Below are 20,614 nucleotides of genomic sequence, written 5' to 3'. Positions count from 1 at the left end.
AGACTTAGAAATGGTATATGACCACATCCCTTAGCTCTGGGAGTGTAATTCATCTGACTCATTGTTGTGGGCTATTCTGTCCCAGTAAACGATAGTGAGAGCTTCCTCCTTAATATGTCTGGGCTCATCCTTAGAGACAGGGTAAAGGGCCTGGCCATTCAGAAGGGATTCAGAATATAGCAGTTACATTTCTACATTATAACAAGCTAGTTGAGGTGGTTCAGGCATCAAACTAGGATGTCTCCTGTGCACCTGCTAAGTGGAGTTTTTCAGGCAGGTCTCAACAGGAAGAGACCCTGGGGCAGACCCAGGACATTAGAGAGATTATATCTCTCACTGGGTCTCAGTTTCCCCCTGAAGTGCTGGAAGAAGTGGCCATGGAGAGTGGCCTGGACTTCTCTGTTTTGACTGCTGCCCTCATGACCCAGACCCATGTGTGGATAGGTGTATAGTAATTATAAGTTGTACCTGACTGGGAATAAACTGTTGTGGCAAACCCCCTGTGAAGACATTGTTCGTTCTTTGGATCATGTGTCCCAACCAGTAATTGCTTGCAGTACTTTTAATTTTCTCATGGCCAGAAAGAGTGAGCTCTGCTTCACAAGGTGCCAGGCGTTGTCTGTAGAACAGTATGAACACATCAGATCAAAATGTATAAGAAACAGAGGTACACTATGTGTTAAAAAATGTGTTTTGTATTAATGTTGTAAACAAATCAAACATTGTGCATTATCTGTATAGAAGTTAGATGTTATTTTCTTGTATGCTGTGGTACTATGGTAGATGATTAGCATATCTTCCACTAATTTCAGTAAATGCCAATGGTAAAAATCTTCTCACTAATGACATTTTGAACTCCATTTTGTTTTTGTCGAGGTGTCCTATGTAAGTGCGAGTCTCCACACAACTATTTTGGATCCACCCCACAGCCATTCATAGATTTCAAAAACCAATTCTCCACTCTGCAACAACAGGGGAGAGCAGATAATTACCTAAGTGCAGATTCTGGACTAACCAACTGCAGCTTGAGGGTACTCAGGCCACAGATGCACAGTCCCCTCTACTGCGTCTCCTGATACTCCTTGTTCCCTAAGTGGAAGTTAGAAGGCCCACGAAGCAATCTAGTCTGATTTGTTAAGCCTGTACTTTGCAGGCTGTTGCATATGCCGGCTAAACACTCGGGGCACTAACTCCGAGCTGCATAAGTCCTTCCTCCAGAGCCAGCATGGAGAAGCGGTTAATTTAGAAGCAGTCTGCCAGAGCGGCCTGGCCAGCAGCCAGAGGGCACTGTGTTCACTGTCCTTGAGAAGTCAGCCCCACTGGGTTTCTATTTAACATATTGAAAAGCGTCTTTGACGGGAAGATATATTAAAAGTCTATAATGAGTTAGGCGGTGACGTTGAGGATGGCCGTGGTGGTGTAGCTGTGGGTCAAATCAGACAAAGATGGACGGACTCAGCCATCAGACAATTACAGAGAATTTGCTTTGTGACACCAGAAACTATTTTTCCACACTCCCAACCCTCTAGTTATGACAGCTCTCTTTCTTGCAGTGTCTCAAGGGGTTGGTACCGAACATTATGATTGATTTCTACTGCTGCTGTATTTTTCTTGTAGGAAAGAAAGAAGGGTGGAGCCCTGTAGCCTCTCAAACCTGACTGGTCTCTTTTATATTTAGAGCAGTGCTGCTTTCTGCCAACCCCCCGCCAAAAAAAAACAAAACATGAGGCAACTTTCCCACTCAGCATTGTTCTAGCAGGAAATCATTTGGTAAACCATACTCAGTCACATTCAGTATTTCAACTTTTATCTGTTTGCATCTCAAAAAAAAAAAAGTCATAATCACCAACCCAAAATTAATTTCTGTCTCTGTCTTACAATCTGAAACTTTTTTTATAAGTCAGAAATGCTCAAAAGTCATTGTAGTCTCTACTCAAATGCACAGCAAAGTGGTTTGATATGAGATGCTCTCTCCTTTGTTTCAGCTTCCAGTTCATACATAATAAACTCTGTGTCTTGAAGCTAGACCACAATCTTTCTTATGTCAGAATATAATGGAAAGGGCTGGCAGCAAGACTGCACATGGGCTTAGAAACAATATAACTAAAGGGGCCACAGCCTCACTTTAAATCATTTAAACATTGATTTTGTGCTCGGCTCTTGCTTGTTAATCTTTTCGTAATGAAAAACTGCAAATGAAGACTTTAGAACAGCCAATAAAACACGGCTAGTGATCACCAATGCATTTTAATAGGCACATTCTGATGGTTGTTTTAGTTCTTCAAAATGAAAGCCCATTTGCCCATTTGTAATAAAATCTAAATTCTTAGTCTGGTGATTCCTGCCAATTACGTATTTTCCCCCTGTTTTAGTTATAACCTTTCTCTCTCTAAAAAAAAAAAAAAAAAAAAAAAAGAGGAAAAGAATCCACCACACTTGGAATGACTGAATAACTAGGTATCAAGCTAATACCACCTGAGGTGCTCACACAATTCGAAGAAAAATTGTATATTACCAGGCCCTAATTGGCTTATCATTGTAATTGCACTCCTTTTCTCAACAGGGGATGCACTTATGCATGAAACAGAGACATGTTAAAATGCATCTAGGTTGATGTCTATGTAAATGCACCCTGTCAATTAAAATATATAACATTAAATTGCAACATAATGACATCTTTAGAAACAAAAATACATACAACTGAACAACATTAAAATGAGCTGACTGAACATAACATCCAACAGCAGTGCGTTTACAGCCTGTTCTGGTATATGTGTTTCTTTTCACCATGCATGCAGTACAGCTCTTGAATCTTGAGCCACTCTATTCAGGTCCAACAATTATTAAGAATATTGAAACATGCACACATTTACAGAAATGCAATATACAAGGCAAAAAGACTTTTGTATAATTCTAACGAACTTGAAAATCAATATTTCATATAACCAGTTTTATTCTTCAACACAGCCTGAACTCTCCTTTAATTCCTGTAAGTAGTTCTCAGGAATAAATCACCAGATGTCTTGAAGGACATTTAAAGCACTTCTTTGGATGCTGGCTGCCTTTTATTCTGTTCTCTGTCAGGATGGACAGAATAATTCATTAATGTTAATGTCCAGGCTCTGGGGAGGCCAATCCATGACTGATAGTGTTCCACTGTATTTTGTATTATCTGGTATAGTTTTACTGCATTGGCCACGTGTTTGGGGACATTGCTATTAGAGGTGCAACGATACACAAAATTCACGGTTTGGTTCGATACTTTGGTGTCACGGTTCGATATTTTTTCGATACAAAAAAATGTTCATGCCTTTTTAATTTGTCATTTATTAAAATTATAAATATATATTTTAACTCAAAAGTACAGTTTTTAAATTTAATGTTGCTGAAACAAAAGTAATTAAAAATATCTCAGGGCTCTCAAAATTTCAAAATCCCTGGTAGCCCTTCGGGCAGGGACTCTTCAGTTTTTGGTAGCCCAAAATAAATGTAAGTAGCCCGAATAAAAAAAGAGAGTAATTTTTGGATTGATGTTTTGTTTCCTTTACAATATTATACATTAAAGTATAATATTGTAAAGGAAACAAAACATTAATCAAAAAATTGTTGAAAAACAAATTACAACATTGTATAAAAATTACAATCATCAACTCAAATACTTGGTTCTAATTGAACAGAAATTTCTATGAACTTGTAAGAACTGTGTAGGACATGAATCAGTCTGTGTCAGATCCTGAATTTGAAATTTCCACCGAAGTCAAGGGTAAGAGACAAGTGGAACCAAGATCTAGGCCATTTGCTTTTTGAAGTTTGCAAAGACTGCTAAATTTTACCAGTGGTAGTTCACTCTTTGCAACATAGTACGCTGTTCTAAACAGATTTTTCAGGTTTATTTTTAGTATGTTATTTGCAATTGGTGTTTGTTCTGGGAAAGATATTGCAGACTGAGCAATAATGCATTTCTTGCATTTCTCATGGATTCTAATGGGGGCTTTTCTTAAAATGACTGGTCCCAGTAACAAAGGCGCTTGTCGACTCAGAAATCGAGAGAAAACCAACAACACACCCGGCAGAACATTATGTTGTTTACACGGGTGCACATAAGTGGTCCGCATGTGCGCATTTGCTGTCAAAATAAAAGACGCGCACCAGATAAGAAGTTGCAACGCGCGTTTGCGTCCATATAAAAAGCACTGTTTTTGTCCGCTAGAGTGGGATTTTCACGGCACATTCCGCACCACATCTCTGTGTGTTCATCATTTGTTTGAAGCCAGCTCACCTCCTGCAACCACTTTTCCGAGAATACGTGCTTCTTTTGTGGTTCGGACTCCTTCTGACATTTGTTTGGAGGTGGAGGAAGACCAAAGTAATTGCTTAAAGGAGCTTGCTTCTTCGACATCTTTAAGAGTTCTAAACAAATGTCTGTCCTCCTCCAGAAAATCTTATGTATGCAAACACGCGTTGCAACTTCATATCTTGTGCGCGTTTTTTTTTAATTTTGACAGCGAATGCGCACCTGCGGACCACTTATGTGCACCCCTGGTTATTTAGCTCGTCATATTGCAGCCACAGAAATTCTTTTGTCCATGAAACCATAAAGCTGCACTTTCTTTTTGCCTTATAGTCTGATTTGTCATAACTTTTCCGTTTTGTGGTGAGCTTTTCTTTGGCTGTCACTTCTTCACCCTTACCTGTCTTATTTGGCTCAGCAGAACTAAAATATATATCCTGCTGCTTTTACACATGCACACACACACACACACACACACACACACACACACACACACACACACACACACACACACACACACATAATAGTCAGCGATTCTCTGCGCGATCAACCTCTCATATGTTTAAGCTTGCTGCGGGAGATTTCACTTGTCATGTTTGCATAGTAAGCTAACGATTGATAAGACTATGTCAGAGGAATTGGTGCGCAAATTATCATCACTCACCAATCAGTACTATCGCTCTCTATACACAGTTCGCGCGATTGCAAAGTGAAAGCAAAAAACAAGCGCAAATTCAAACGCGATTTCAATATGTCACATATTGACAGTGGCTCACCGATGCCAATGACATAATTACCCAGCTACATTTCCGAAAGAATGCAAAAGCATTGACATATATTTTTCCTTCCTACAATAGCCCGACGGCCAGGGCAGAGATAGATTTTGGTAGCCCGACTGGAAAAATCGCTAGCCCCGGGACGTTGGGCTAGCGATTTTGCAAGCCCTGTATCTGATTGAGGAATCACTCATCTTTGGAAAAGAGAGTTTATTACAGAGAAATGGCTCTTTCCAAAATAAAAGCAATACTATACGCTTCTTCTGGGCTATATTCTCAGCAGCATATTGTAGCGGGTCAGGGCTGTTCGGGGTTCTGTTTGTACAGTTATGTTTTGTTTATGTTGCCATAGTGACGGGTGACGCCCTCTCACTGCGACGGTGTCCTTCCGGGGTCAGAGGGCGCCCTGTGTGTTGTTGTTGTTGTTGTTGCTGTGCGGTTGCCGCTCTGAGCAGTTAGCTAGCGGCAGTGTTCTTCTGCAGATGTCAATAAACGGCTGTGCTCCCTGGCTAGCTCACGGGAAGCAAGACCAAACGACACCTCCGTCTCCTCCTTGTCTGAGCTCGCCACATTGGTGTCAGAAGTGGGATGATGGTGGCACCCCATGTTCTGACCCGAGTGACTTTTCCCCCGCCGGTCGTGACCGGCCGGTGCGCCAAAAGAAGGCACCTGGACATTTGCAGGACTTTGTGTGGGGTAATGGGGTCGTCGGGGACGACTGACCCCTTAGGTGGGGGCTATGTAGCGGGTCAGGGCTGTTCGGGGTTCTGTTTGTACAGTTATGTTTTGTTTATGTTGCCATAGTGACAGGTGACGCCCTCTCGCTGCGACGGTGTGTCCTTCCGGGGTCAGAGGGCGCCCTGTGTGTTGTTGTTGTTGCTGCTGTGCGGTTGCCGCGCTGAGCAGTTAGCTAGCGGCAGTGTTCTTCTGCAGATGTCAATAAACGGCTGTGCTCCCTGGCTAGCTCACGGGAAGCAAGACCAAACGACACCTCTGTCTCCTCCTTGTCTGAGCTCGCCACAATATTAAACATATCAGGTCCCCATAAGGAGAATCATGTGCTAACGGCTGTCTAAATGACTCGGGTAAAGTTTGTAGCATGCATGCTTGTTGTTTTTGTCTGCTTCCATTAGGATGATGTCAGCGTAAATGTGCAGTCATATTCGTTGTGTTCCCACCAGGCCCGGCCCTAACCAATCTGGCGCCCTAGGCAAGATTTTAGGTGGCGCCCCCCTACATCGGCAGTGTAGTGTATGTACTCACAAGAAACCGAATAGCTTTGTCTTTGACCTTTTTTTTTTTGCTTAAAGAAAGCAAATTCACAATCAGAATAATTAACAAGATAAAAAAAATATATGAATAAATAAATGAATACAAAAAATAAAAAATGAATATATGAAATACAATAAATTTTACATACATAAACACAATAAAACGTGTCAACAAGTTGGATAAAATAAATTAAAAATACAATATAAATAAGGCAACAGGAACACCGATTGATGCTGCTGCATCATGGCTGGGTTGTGCTGCTGATGCTGCATCACTGGTGGGTTGTGCTGCTGAAGTGGAGGCAGCAGCGGTAGATGTGGTAGATGGCCCAGGGGTGGGATTTAGAAACTTCAACAGTGCATCTGAAGAGAGGAGTATGTGACACCTATTAGATTATTCTGTTATTATATGTTACCTTATATATGTAATCAAAGTAGTTGAATTAGAATACTGCTGTAGATCACATTATACCCTTTAATATAGAGTGTGTGAGCTGTATGTAGTTTAGTTCTCATTATACTTTTGAGTTAACAGAACATATTCACATATTAGTTCATTAGATAAATGTGCATCACTCTGTATCCTTGATCTGCTGGGAATGTGTTACACTGTTTTCTTGACATGCTTAATTGTTGAATCATGAAGAGAAGGTTGTAAGCAGGAGACTCTGTGTCTAAAGACAGGGGAGATAGATAGACCACATTCCACACCCCCACCTTACAGAAAGCAGAGAAACAACTGCCGAGGTCATAACTTAGGCGCTGTAACAGAGAAAAAATGTGATGTTTTGGCTTTTACGACTAGCTGGGGGCCACTAGAGACTATAAAAAGCTGAGCAACCCGTCACCATTTTGAGACATGTGCCTGACCCTCTAGCATCTCTCCCGTCCGGACGTTGTAATGCTCTGACTGTTGAATTGTATGGAAATAAATGATTGTTGATTGAGCATTTATACACTGAGTATTGTCCCTCCTTCAGCCCAAAGATTCAAAGAATTGGGAGATTTTAACAACTTGGTGCCGTGTGACCCGGATCTTTGGTGTGCTGAGGAGGTGCAGATTTGACCTTTGGTGAGATCGTGAGGCGAGGTGAACAGAGGACCGGTCCAAAAATAAAAAGGTAAGCACAGCCTGTTGTATTATAAATACCAAATGTGCATATTGGGCTTTCCAAATTAATCTGTTCACTGAGTTACATGTATTTTCACAGTAAATTTGTCGGTGTCTGGTTTTTGGCGCAAGATACTAACAACATAAGTTGAGGCTGAATTCCAGTGTGTTAAATAAACTGCTTCTACCGAGATACTAATAACATACTACGTTGGACTAGTTGCAGTAAACTGCTTCTACCGAGATACTAATAACATACTACGTTGGACTAGTTGCAGCCACTTTACCTTCCACATTTAATTTTGTCTAATACTGGCTTCTGTAGCAATAATACATTAGAATTTATTCTGAAGACGCGGCCATTAGTCCAGTACATTGAAGTCGAGGTTTGTTTATTTTGTTTATGGTGTCAGTGACGTCCTGGCTTTTGCCGGCTATGAAATAGAAGTTGATTTAAGGAAAAGCAGATGCTGGCTTCACGGTGCAGTTGAACGCTGGCAACGCGAGAGCGAAACACGTCCGTAGGTTTGGTTTATGATACGGCGTGTTCCGGTGGTGCGGCCGTGAAGTGCAGTAGTGGTTGGTGCTAGTTTTAGTACATTGGATAGAGGTTTTGACGGTGGTTTGTGGCGTCAGTCGAGTTTTAAGGGCTGCGGTCATAATACAAAGTAAAATTTTAAGTACATAGCAACACCTGGTTTATGATGTCAGGTATAACTTCGGGGATGCAAGCATCACTTTTATGATGCGACTTTGCCCCGTTGTGGCGGTCATAAGCGCAGAGAAAGGGGTATCTTGGTCTATGGTGCAGTGTGCTTTAAGAAGATCTAATAGTTGAGCTCAGAGGTTTCTGTGTAAAATTCCCGCTGAGGAAAAGTGTTGTGTGTGAGTGTGAAGGCGCGCTCTGAGTGAGAGTGTGTGTGAAGCTGCGAAGCGCGCTCTGGGTGCTGTCTTGTGTGTAAAGCGCGCACTGAGTGAGAGTGTGAGTGAGGCGCGCTCTGAGTGTGTTTTTTGTGTGAAGTGTGAAGCGTGAACACAGTGACAGTGACGGTTGATGTGTTTGATTAGGAGGACATTAGAGCAAATACACATTTTAGGATCAAAGGTTGATGCCTAGTGTACCTGTGGAACATTTTGCCCTAGGAGTGGCGACCCTCCTGTTCGTGGACGCGCGGCCAGGACCGGCGGCGTCCGGGTGCCGAGGTGGTGACTTGGGGAGGTGAGGGCCCCCGCATAGCTACGGAAATAACACTGGAACGGCCGTGTAATCACGGGTTCACATTTATTCCGGACTAGAACAAGACACATTTTGCGAACAAAGGTTGAGTCTAGATTAGTAAAGAAATATAAAAAGGTTGAATTCCTCGTTTCAGTGGTTGAAATTGTTGTGTGCCTGTCCCCTGACGAGTGTGAAATTAAAATAAAGAGGGAATTTGGAGCCACATAGAGATAGACGGGCATAATTGGGTGTATTACTCTGTGGTGTAATAAAAATAAAAAGGAGAGATAGTAAGAGGTGTGCAGTGGAGAATTATGGAGGAGTACAGAGAGGAATGTGTTGGGAGACTGGCGTACAGTTTACGCTGTCAAGGTAGGCGGGTTGCCTGCTTATCTGTTTAACAGTGATGAAAATGAAATTAAATAAATCTCTTAGTGTGTTAATACAGGAAGCTGCGGACCTGGACCAACTGCCCCCACAAGCACAGCGGCCGAAGCAAAATTATAGGTAATGGGAACCACACCCAGCACGAATCAGCAGCTGTGAAAAAGACAGCAGCGAGGAGAGAATTAGAGGAGAAATTAAGAGAAGTTTTAACACATAAAATTGGGGCCAACGGACTTGTGGAGGTTGGGAAGGCGTCCGGAGCATCACAACAAAAAGGTGAAACAAAAACACACAAGCAGAGAAATCTGAGAGAAAGGCTCCTTTTAAGGTAACGCCTAGTTTGAGAAAAGATAAAATTAACCTGCTTTTATACAAATGCACACACACGCAATGAAGAAACAGCTTACACTCATGAACACGTGAAGATTTTCCAGCAAGGTTAAAGAAAAATTAACATACTTAAATGATGAAGTCTATACATTACTGACAAAGAAACCCTCTGGGTTGCAGGACAACAATTTAACTAAAAAAAAAAAAAAAGGAACACTGGTCTAACCAACCAGGCAAGACACAACAAATTTAGTGGTTAAAAGATTCAAATTGTGACATGTTTTCTGTTGATTGATTAATAAAAGTGATTACTGAATGAAAGAAAGTTCCTTTTTGGGCTTTTAAACATGATCTTAAGAATTTTAACATATACCGGTGTTGTCCTGTCAACTTGGTGGGTTAGGAGTTGATTATATCGGGAGACAAAAAACAAAAAAAGGGGGAGAGAAGGCTGACACAGGGCCTGGCCCCATTGTCTCCCCTCTGAATAACACAGCCAACACAACATCATTTTCCTGTTCGTTTGTTTTTGTTTTTTGTTTGTTTTTGTTTTGTTTTGTTTTTGTTTTTTCTATACATATTTAATTACAGGCTGCTTTGCCGGCCCTGAAAGCCGAGGCTGACTGGACTCCTGCTCTCCCCCATACGTGACACTGACCAAATGCTGCAACAGCTGGACCCACAACAACGACCTGAGAATGTCAACAGACCTGCAGGAATGTGATCTCAGGCAGCCGAGACGGAGAGCACTAAACCTAAGGCCCGTTTCACTACACGGGGGAAAATTCCCAGACTGCGTCAGCTGACAGAGCTGTGACGAGACGCCCGCCAAGCCCGAATGAAAAGTAAGGCCGAGCGAAAGAATGCTGACCTTGATAACTTTGCATTCACACTGTGCAGGACAGTGATGGACCAACACGGATGATCGGGTGGCGAAAAAGGGCGTGACCGAGACAAGAGGAGTAACTGAAGGCACCTCAGAATGGACAAAAACACAGAAGAAGATGCAGGTTTCACCTGCGGTGAACATCGACACTGGAGAAAGGACTGCCCCAATTGGGGTCAGAACCAGGATGGACTGAATTTTGAGCAGCAGCAGCAGCAATGGTCGCAAACAAACTGAAAAGGAGGGGGGCAGGACCCCAGGGCATGCTTCAGGCCGTGGTTTACCCAGAACACCAGAACAGGAAAGTGATGAACACAAACACCCACACAAACACACACATCTACATGCACTGACTCAGAATGAAGAGAAACAAACACACACACACACACACACACACACACACACACACACACACACACACACACACACACACACACACACACGTCTCCAAACACACAGATTCAGAATGAAGTGAAATACACACATGAACACGTGCACTCGTTGAGTGAGTGAGAAATGACACACACACACATACACACACACACACATTGGAATGCTGATTCACTGAGAAGTGATCCACATACACACACACACACACACACGCTGATGCAATGAAGAATGCTTTGCTTATGCTGATATGCAAAATGCTGCACACAAACATCCCAATGCATAATTTTTATGAGGAGCCATTGATTACTTAGAATGTGTTATATGTCACCTAGAAGGCATTTATGTAGATTTTAGGAATAAGCTCTAAAACGGTTTGGTTATGAAAACAATGTCTGTGCGTGATGTCTGTTTATGGCTCAAGGCCTTGACTGAATTCTTTGCTGTGCTTCACACAGCCCTGATGAGGAACAGTGGCACAGAGTGAAATTGATGAATTAATAGTGTAAGGTTAGGTTGGAGTACGGCATTTTCTGTGATTGAGTTTTAATTCAAGGAGGAACAAAAGGTGTTACGACACCTGAGGTTCTCATTCCCACACAATATTGTCCCGGCAGGAAGCAAAATTTTCCTGTGAATTTCTGGTTGATTGTTTGGTTTTGTTTAGCGCTAGCTTGATTTTATCAGTGAGCTTTGGCTTGTGTTCTTTCTCGTAAGCGAGAGAGGATAGTTTTATGCTTGGACATGTCTGCAACGGGCCCTAGTTTGTGTTATTGTTGTTAGTGTTTTGTTGGTTATGTCTGTTTTCGTTTTGTTACAGTGCACTGAGATAAGAAAATCTGAGAGGTGTGATCCACCGGTGGTGATATGTTGATATTTTGTGAGTTTATGATTTAACAATCAGCTCTTTAAACCAGGCCTGAAAGATTGAAATTTAAAGTGCTATGAAATATTCTTACAAAAACAGTTGCAAAGTGTGCTTCTCCATGATTGTAATTGGCTTGGGAGAAATTCACTTATAGGGAACACTGAGAAGTTCTGAGTCTAAAAGGATTGCACCAAGTCAATCCGGCCCAAAAAACAACAAGGAATTGTTTTCCTTTAAAATGATGACGTCATCTTGCTGGTGATGGATGCTCGAATAGGTTGCGCGTGAGACTCCATTATCAGCAACATCTGGTATGAATGTGTGTGGAGGTATGCATGTGAATGGACTGTGATGGACTGACGACTAAAAGCTTTGACTGACTTGATACTGAGACAATGACTGCACCCACTTTAGGATTAGTAAATGCCAATAAACAATTCACCCAGCCGACAAGAGAAGGGTGGATGCTTCGCTTTGTTTTGTTTTGTTTTTTCAGGAGCAGGAGGATAAGAGAGACTGGAGGAGGAGACTCTAGCTTCACATAAGTATGAACTGCAGACTTAACACTGTGGTTGCTGATTTTGAGTTACTGATGTTTGCATTAAGAAAACTGTGCTATATTAGCTGTGTTTTGATTAAGGTATCATGTTATATTATTGGGAATGCCAAATGCTACAGTGGAGATAACTATTGATATCACTCATGACTGGAATATGTTACTATTAACCACAGCAGGCCACTGTAAAAAAGTCAATTAAATTTTATAGAGGAAAATCGCCAAAATTTAACAATACCTATGAATGACTGGCCACATTCAGAATAGAGATATGCAATAATAAACATTGGTCCACGTGATTTAGGTTCTCACTTGAAATAGTAAGTTATTAAATGTAGAATATAATCGACAGGGACATTTGATAGGATGTGGTACTGAAAAAGAACAAGAGCAAAGTAAATAAAGAAAATATTGTGTTTAGTTTGGATAAATTCAAATTAAAATGTACCATTACACTCAGAGGATCAATATGGAATAAAACATATGCAAAATTTGTAGGAAGTACATGACTGATAACTGTTCTGTCCTGAGCGTTTGTTTCCAGAGCACCCACTTGACCACACCAACAGTTTCTCGCCACCGAGGAGGGGTACTTGCAAAAAGAATAAAATAAAAATCTGAGTTTAACAAAACATTTTAAATGTAAATATCAAGCTTACCTTTCTTTTTCCATGAAATGTGCTTGTGGGCACGCCAGCCATTTTGAAAAGGTGGGCAAAACAATTGGCAAGGCCACACCCCCACACGTGTGATATAATTTTAAAGGTACTGTTGCCCTCTCTAAGAAACATCAGGACTTAGAGGAGTGGCAAGTAGAGTATGCGAGCTACAAGCAAAAACTAAAATGTGTACTACAGTGTGCAAAAATGAAATACTGGGTCATCAGGGGGACATGAGGGACATTTATAAAACTAAAAGTCCCACTAACCTTAAAGTGCACTTGAAAAGCTCACACAAGAAGGCTAACCTAGCTTACCTAGAAGACCTCATCAGGGGGAGCACACTCCCCCTCCTTGAAGAGCTCACCCACTCAACCCGCATCCCCAGAAAACAGCTAACCCCAGATAAGGCAGCGTGATGTATCCCGAGACAACAGGACTGGGACATCTAAATAAAGGTGTGAAACAATCGCCTTCAAAAGGTTATCAATTCACTTCAACCAAAATTAGGACCACTCGGTGCGGCAAGAGTTAATAGTTATTAGTCTCAACACCCAAGGATAACCAGAAGAGCATGACTGATATGATGGAACTGGGATTTTGTTACACTTAATTTTTGCAAAACACAAATAAAACTAAATTGAAACTAAGGATTTTCAGAAAATAAAAACTACACTAAACTAGCAAAGAATTGGTAAAAACTAATTACAACTGGTAAAAATTGAAAATCTGGAGTCGAAACTAAATAAAAATAACAACTAATGGAAATGGCGAAAAGTTTAAAACCCTGGTGCAGAGATTGGCAAATCTGACCAGGAAACGTTATAAAATGGATTGTCAGGATAGTCAGCGTTAAAGCCACTTTTGACAGTCCATACTAGGATGGCATTGGACATCTTCGGGGCGGAAGAGGGTTGGTGTGACCAAGGTGTGGTTTGGCTTGTTGTATGTACATTTCAAAATGTTACAGCTCTGGATGGACCAGTTACCAGGGCATGGAAGGATGACAGACTTTATTACATGAGGAGAAGGGACATTTTCGGGATCGAAGATCCTCAGGGATGACAAGGCTGGAGCAACGGTACTCGAGAGAAGAATTTCTGATACTTTCTGAGATATGATGTCACCAACCTTCTCTTTTAATTGTCTAGCTCCAATGAATTGACACATGGGAGTGTGTCAAAAAAGGGGGAAGTTGAGTCCGAACATCAAACAATGGTTTTATGAACATCTTATGAAGTTATTTCTGTGTTTAATAAATTAGCTATGGTAAAACTTACGGTGTGTTCACACCGAACGCGATGGACGCGAATAGAGCGTCAGGTTTACATGTAAAGTCAATGGAAAGGCGCGATGACGCGCGATTGCGGGTCCCGCGAAAATTCGGAAGCAGATTTGCGTCGCGAAAACGCCAAAACGCGTGAAACGCGCGTCAGTGTAGCGCGTCTGGCGCGTTTGACTCGCGAATAAAACCACGCGCGTGAGTTTTTGTGTTGCATTTTGTGCATACGCGCGTTTCGCGTCTACCGCTCGAGTTGGAAAAATCTGAACTCCAGCGTCAAATCGCGCCGCGACAACCAATCAGGAGCCTGGTGACGTGGCTGTTACCTAGGTCAAAGGGGCAGATCCAGCCAAAGCCTTTCATACTTCAATGGAGGGGAAGGCTAATCAATGCGGTAGCAAACAACTCGGAGCTGTACAACACCAGCTGCTTTCAGTACCAAGACAGGAATAAAAAGGACCGAGCTTGGAGGAAGATATGTGAAGAGATCGGGCAACCTGGTAAGTTCATTCATTTCTCTTTTGAAAGTTTTCACTGACCCGGGGAAGCAGCACAAAAGCTAGCAAGCCACCGCTATTTTCCCACTGACGTAAAAATACCGTTCTGCTTTTATGCATGTTATCATTTAGGAATATATTTTATTGTTTATTAATAAACAGCACACAGTGGTCCCGCTGTTCATCCGTCACTGCTTTGCTTTTTCGCTGATTTTTTATTGCACAGTACAGCATTGCATTCTGCAGCCTGATTGACAAATCTCCTGCGCTTGCCAAATTTATCACGTTTGGTTTTGATAACCATCGCGTCCAATAGAAAAAACAGCACAAAAACACCCATAACTATGAGCCTCATTCGGAAATAGACACCTGCACCGTGAGGGAAAAAGGCGCACGAAAGTGGCGGGCAGATGAAGACAAACCGCGGCATAATAATACTTTTACGTTTTGCAATCTACAAAGGTTTGCACTTTGAGAATCAATTGTGAGAACTGTGACCAGGGGCTAGTTATTCTGAGAACTCCTGCAATAAATGAGGGACCACTGTCTACTCTACGATTATTATATCCAACCTGTTAACATTTAATACTGTATTGATAGAACCAACTGATTCTGCAGCAGAGCATCCCCAGTCCCTGAGCTCCTGCTGCTGCACCCACAGATATGTACAGCAAGCACTGATACCTTTTTAGTCGGTGGGATTCCCTTGTGATCACCTTTACTAAATATCTACAACCAATCTGATTATATCCTGTTATTGTTTTTTTTTTTTTCAATGTTGAAATTAAAATCTAGTAGCAGCCTTCTCATTTCTTTGTGTTTTGTGCTGTTTTACAGGCCCACAGAGGAGGACGGCTCCGAGGCAGATGAGGGACGGGTCCCAGGACGGTCCATCGGCGGTGGAGCTGGCCATCCTGGAGTCCCTGAAGAGGCCACACCAGTCTCCAATGGAGCATTTCCTCCTCAGCCTTGTTCCTGCTCTGGAGAGCAGCTGGTCCTTTTTATTCCTGTCTCTCTGTAAATTCTTATATTTTATATATTTATGTTTAATGTTTTTCTGTTTGAGACTTTTAATATTATTTCAAATAAATGTTTATAATGACTAATGTCTCAGTTCTACTACACAGCAAATGTTGGCACACGACTTGACACATGTAGAATTTATTTCATATTATACTAATGACAAAATATACTGATACAGTGGGATGCAGAAGTTTGGGCAACCTTGTTAATAGACATCATTTTCCTGTATAAATTGTTGGTTGTTACAATAAAAAATGTCAGTTAAATATCATACAGGAGACACACACAGTGATATTTGAGAAGTGAAAAGAAGTTTACTGGATTTACAGAAAGTGTGCAATAATTGTTTAAACAAAATCAAGCAGGTGCATCAATTTGGGCACCACAAAAAAGAAATGAAATGAATATTTAGTGTATATCAATGTGTGTGTCTCCTATATGATATATGGGGTGCCTTTGTCTGGATGTGCTTCCCATCCAGAGCTGCACAGCACAGAGGAAAGTTCCAGCGCTCCTGGAATCCCTCTGTGATGGAGCGCCAGTCTCCAGGTGAAGGCACAGCCATGAAGTCGTCCACTAGACAGTCCCAGATGGACGTCGCTGCCTTGGGGGTGATCTGGCTCACCGTGGACACACCGACTCTGAAACTGAACGCGATGGTCCTGAAGGAGTCCCCGGTGACAAGGAACCTGGACAAAATTGTTCAAAATCAGTATTATGTGTACTGCAGTTACAAAATACATTATTCAAATTCCAAAATACTTTTGTGATGTCAGATTTAAATCACAAAACATGAATCTTACATAAAACCTTTTGTAATTATAAGGATAATTACAAAATGTATATTAGATAATATCTAAAACAGTTGTGTTTTGTTTTAACTTTAACATATCATAATTTGATTGGTAGCAACTTTTGCCACTACAGTGAGCCAATCACTCACAATTCCTAAACATGTCAATCAGGTAGGAATGAAGTGAGACATTAATAGAAATAAAGAGTTGTATGTTGACATGTAGCCCTTTCCTTGCTTAAATCATTAATATTTTTGAAAAATTAATCTGTGATAAGACAGCTTATCAAGATAGAACCATGTAACTAGAGATGAACCAAACTGTTCACAGTTTTATCTAACTCTGTTTTAATAAAGGCTGTGACCCCTGCTATAGAGTCTGACAGCTGCAGGGATTATATACAAATATTCAACTATCCCAGAATCAAACCAGGTCTAAATAAAAAGGAGTGAGTATCACTACAAAGGTTAACTCAGTGGTCCTAATGCTACAGTTTGATATCAGCAAACACCGAGCGCATACATTGATGTGACACCACAGCCATGCTATCATTCAAACACTGATAACAGCATAAATCGAATTAAATCGGGACTTGATGAGACCTTCTGAGTATCACTAGAAATATTATAAAGAGTCGTCTCTGTACCACAGTTTGCTTTCAGTAAACACCGACAGCATTCACTGTTAGCATAGCACATCCATGTTAGCAGTGTATAACTGGATGGATTAGCATATTAGCACAGATATCAATAAAGGACTACCGTATTAAATAGTTTTACTAACCTCAGGCAGACGGACAGGCGCTCTGCAGGTGGGATTGAGCGTCTGTAGTTGGTGTCTAGGCGGGCAATGCTGGGACCGACGAGGGAAAGCAGGTCCTCAAACTGGCCGACGGTGATAGCGCTGGAATCGGCCGTCATCCAGGCGCAGCTCCTGGAGCAAGTGGTGAAACTCACCAAACTGCTCACACCTCTGGAGGACCTGATGGACCCAGGTACGGTGAGGATGTCCTTTACGCCGCTACTCTGCTCTCCACAGTAAATAGAGAAGGGAGACTCTCTCTTCAAGCGCTAGCTCGATAGCTGCCATCTTGCAAAGATACCGGTCTGGCACAACTCCCTCCCACATTCCTCCCACATTTCCGGTTCACGCGCGTCAAAATATCATATTTTGACGCGCGATGGATTTTTCTTGGACACGCGTTGAGACGCGAATGTACACGCGTCAAATTAGGGGCGTTTGGGGCGTTTTATTCGCGTCCATCGCGTTCGGTGTGAACACACCGTTAAGCTTATAATGTGTTAGACTTAGAAAGGGTTCACTAATTTTTGATTTCTTTTACACACACATAGATTATGATTAGAATAAGTCCTGAACATAATATTTTAAACCAAATTTGAATCATTAGAACAACAATGGATAACAATATTAGATTATCAAGGCTAGGGAGAGAGGTGTTTTGGTTTTCTGTCTCTTGCAGAGAAAGGAACAGACACCAGACGGGGACACGGAGAGGTGAGGACCCTTCACAGCAGAGACAGATGTAGGGACTGCCGAGACAGCAACTGGGGTCAAGTGTCATGGCGTTTGGGCTCCTGGAGAACATGGATCCCACAAACACAGCAATAACCATGAAGGGGTTGGCGAAAACCAGGAACACCAGACCAACGAGGTTCAAGAGGCTCTTGGCAAAAAGGGGGACACGCCGGTGAACCCAAAACACACAGATCCTTGTTTGAAATCGGGGCAGAATAATCCCCAGAACTGTGCAATGACTAAAGGGTGGTCTAACCCCGGAGGTCGAAGAAAGAAGCTGAGAATCACCCAACTGGAAGACACTGGTAGCTGCAGCAATAAAAATAAAGGTTAAAAGCTCCTTAGACAGAGGTTCTAGTCTAAGTACATTTGAAAGGTATAAGGGGGCATTAAAATGGGAGTGGAAAACTGGAGCACCAAAATAAAGCTGTGGGAGAATTGGGGAGTGATGGGAGAGTCATCTGTAACTGCTGTTATGGTTGTAAATCTAACTTTGCTGGCATCTGAACTGCGTGAACACAGAGGTCATCCCACATATGGTCCACCCGTTAAAGGGGGACAGAGGGCCTCAGGATCAAAAAAACTTGGACCTTGCGACCCTGGAGTGCATGTTGTAAGTGATCTCTTTCAGAGATCAAAAGGGGGAATTATTAGATTATTCTGTTATTATATGTTACCTTATATATGTAATCAAAGTAGTTGAATTAGAATACTGCTGTAGATCACATTATACCCTTTAATATAGAGTGTGTGAGCTGTATGTAGTTTAGTTCTCATTATACTTTTGAGTTAACAGAACATATTCACATATTAGTTCATTAGATAAATGTGCATCACTCTGTATCCTTGATCTGCTGGGAATGTGTTACACTGTTTTCTTGACATGCTTAATTGTTGAATCATGAAGAGAAGGTTGTAAGCAGGAGACTCTGTGTCTAAAGACAGGGGAGATAGATAGACCACATTCCACACCCCCACCTTACAGAAAGCAGAGAAACAACTGCCGAGGTCATAACTTAGGCGCTGTAACAGAGAAAAAATGTGATGTTTTGGCTTTTACGACTAGCTGGGGGCCACTAGAGACTATAAAAAGCTGAGCAACCCGTCACCATTTTGAGACATGTGCCTGACCCTCTGGTAGCATCTCTCCCGTCCGGACGTTGTAATGCTCTGACTGTTGAATTGTATGGAAATAAATGATTGTTGATTGAGCATTTATACACCGAGTATTGTCCCTCCTTCAGCCCAAAGATTCAAAGAATTGGGAGATTTTAACACACCACTGAGTATTAAAGTCTAATAATAAAAACATATGATTCCAGGAATAAAATGAAATGATATAATATAAATGAAAAACCAAAGAGATATATGTATGATGTTAACTGATATGCAAATTAGATTAGATTCAATTTATTGTCATCATTACAGTGAAATGCTGAATAGCAGAATGCAAAGTAACAGTATAATATCATATGAGAATGTTATGTTATGATTATCTTTGACCGAATCACAGCAGTGCTCATATTAAAAAACAGCATTCCCTCTCATGTGATATTGCTTAATTAACATTAATGATGTGCACTTTAACAACTAGGCTTACAACTATAATATATACAGGGGTGGAAAAGTGACTATTACCTGCAGGGTAAACGTTAGCTAACCAGAAGGCAATAACAATGTAAACAAAAAACACCTGCTTAAAAGTTGAATACAAATGAGGAATGGTGGGAAAGGTGGGAGTACTGTAATTACCTAACGTTACATTATTCTTTTCCATAACAATTTAGCCCCCTCCACAATATTAACTGACGTTAAAACAGTTAACTAGCTATTTATTGATTAGCAATTAGCGAATCATGTAACATTAGCTTAATGCTAAAAATTTAGGTTACTATCACATTCAGACAAATAATTTCATGTAGGCTAACGTTACCTACCTCTGTCTTTTTCTCGTTTCTCCTCCTCTTCTTTTCTCTTTTTTCTTCTCTGGGCACCTGACAGTTTTGGCCGTTTTGACATCTTGTGTTGATTTTTTGATGTGGTGACGTCCAAAAGGAACCATGATACGGGAAGGGAGGGGGCGCACCGTGCGGGGAGGGGGGGGGGGGGCGTAATGTTGTAACAAATAATATTTCTAGTAAATAAGCTTTACTTTGCATTTTAATTAACGTGGGATTATTTTTTGTATTTAGGAATAATAGTACCAACTTTTTTTTTCTTTCAACATTTGTGGCACTGGCGTGGCGCCCCCTGATGGACGGCGCCCTTAGCATTTGCCTATACGGCCTATGCCACGGGCCGGCCCTGGTTCCCACTAGTGCTGTCAGCGTTAATTTCGTTGAAATGACGTTAACGCCACAACACGGCAAATCTCCCTTAACGAGCTACCCCTGATCGCCCGTGCGTGGGGCTAGACGGCCAACACGTTAACGAGCTAACTGCGCTAACACACTAGTTCCCACTAGGGTTGCCAACCGTCCCTTAAAAAACGGAATCGTCCCGTATTGAGCTAATAAGGGATGCACTTTGTCCCGTAATACAGTGAGAATCAAAAGTAGTCTATAAATGTTAATGGAATTAACGCTTTGTTGGAAAACATAATTCCCAGCCCCTCTCCTGCTTTGTGACCAATGAGCTGACAGCACACTTATGACAATTTGAGTATGACAATTCAGATTACCGCTTATCTCATTGGTCGAGGAAAGGTCGCTTACGGAGAAAATACCGGAAGACAACAGATG

General features: G+C 41.7%; 2 protein-coding genes and 1 long non-coding RNA gene across 3 annotated transcripts in view; 1 reads left to right on the top strand and 2 right to left on the bottom strand.

Moving 5' to 3' along the window:
- eys (eyes shut homolog) overlaps nt 1-20,614 on the bottom strand; it is a 182,577-nt gene that overhangs the window by 68,119 nt on the left and 93,844 nt on the right. The window contains exon 35 of the mRNA XM_080868851.1: nt 469-619. Within this exon, the coding sequence (XP_080724977.1) occupies nt 469-619 (151 nt within the window). The remainder of the gene's footprint in view (nt 1-468; nt 620-20,614) is intronic.
- On the top strand, nt 14,023-15,622 carry LOC308388257. Its single transcript, XR_013970070.1, has 2 exons — nt 14,023-14,523; nt 15,358-15,622. It is a non-coding gene; the product is annotated as an uncharacterized lncRNA (long non-coding RNA).
- LOC308388254 (uncharacterized protein) lies at nt 15,747-17,417 on the bottom strand. The gene is made up of 2 exons (XM_080868850.1): nt 17,121-17,417; nt 15,747-16,232 (listed from the first exon to the last, which is right to left on the bottom strand). The coding sequence occupies exons 1-2, from the start codon at nt 17,255-17,257 to the stop codon at nt 15,962-15,964; spliced, it is 408 nt and encodes a 135-aa protein (XP_080724976.1). The 5' UTR covers nt 17,258-17,417; the 3' UTR covers nt 15,747-15,961.

The sequence above is a fragment of the Rhamphochromis sp. 'chilingali' genome, assembly GCF_963969265.1.
Source record: "Rhamphochromis sp. 'chilingali' genome assembly, chromosome: 20".
Lineage (NCBI taxonomy): Eukaryota > Metazoa > Chordata > Actinopteri > Cichliformes > Cichlidae > Rhamphochromis > Rhamphochromis sp. 'chilingali'.
The sequence above is the reverse complement of the archived record's forward strand: the minus strand, read 5'-3'. Positions and strand labels throughout refer to the sequence as shown.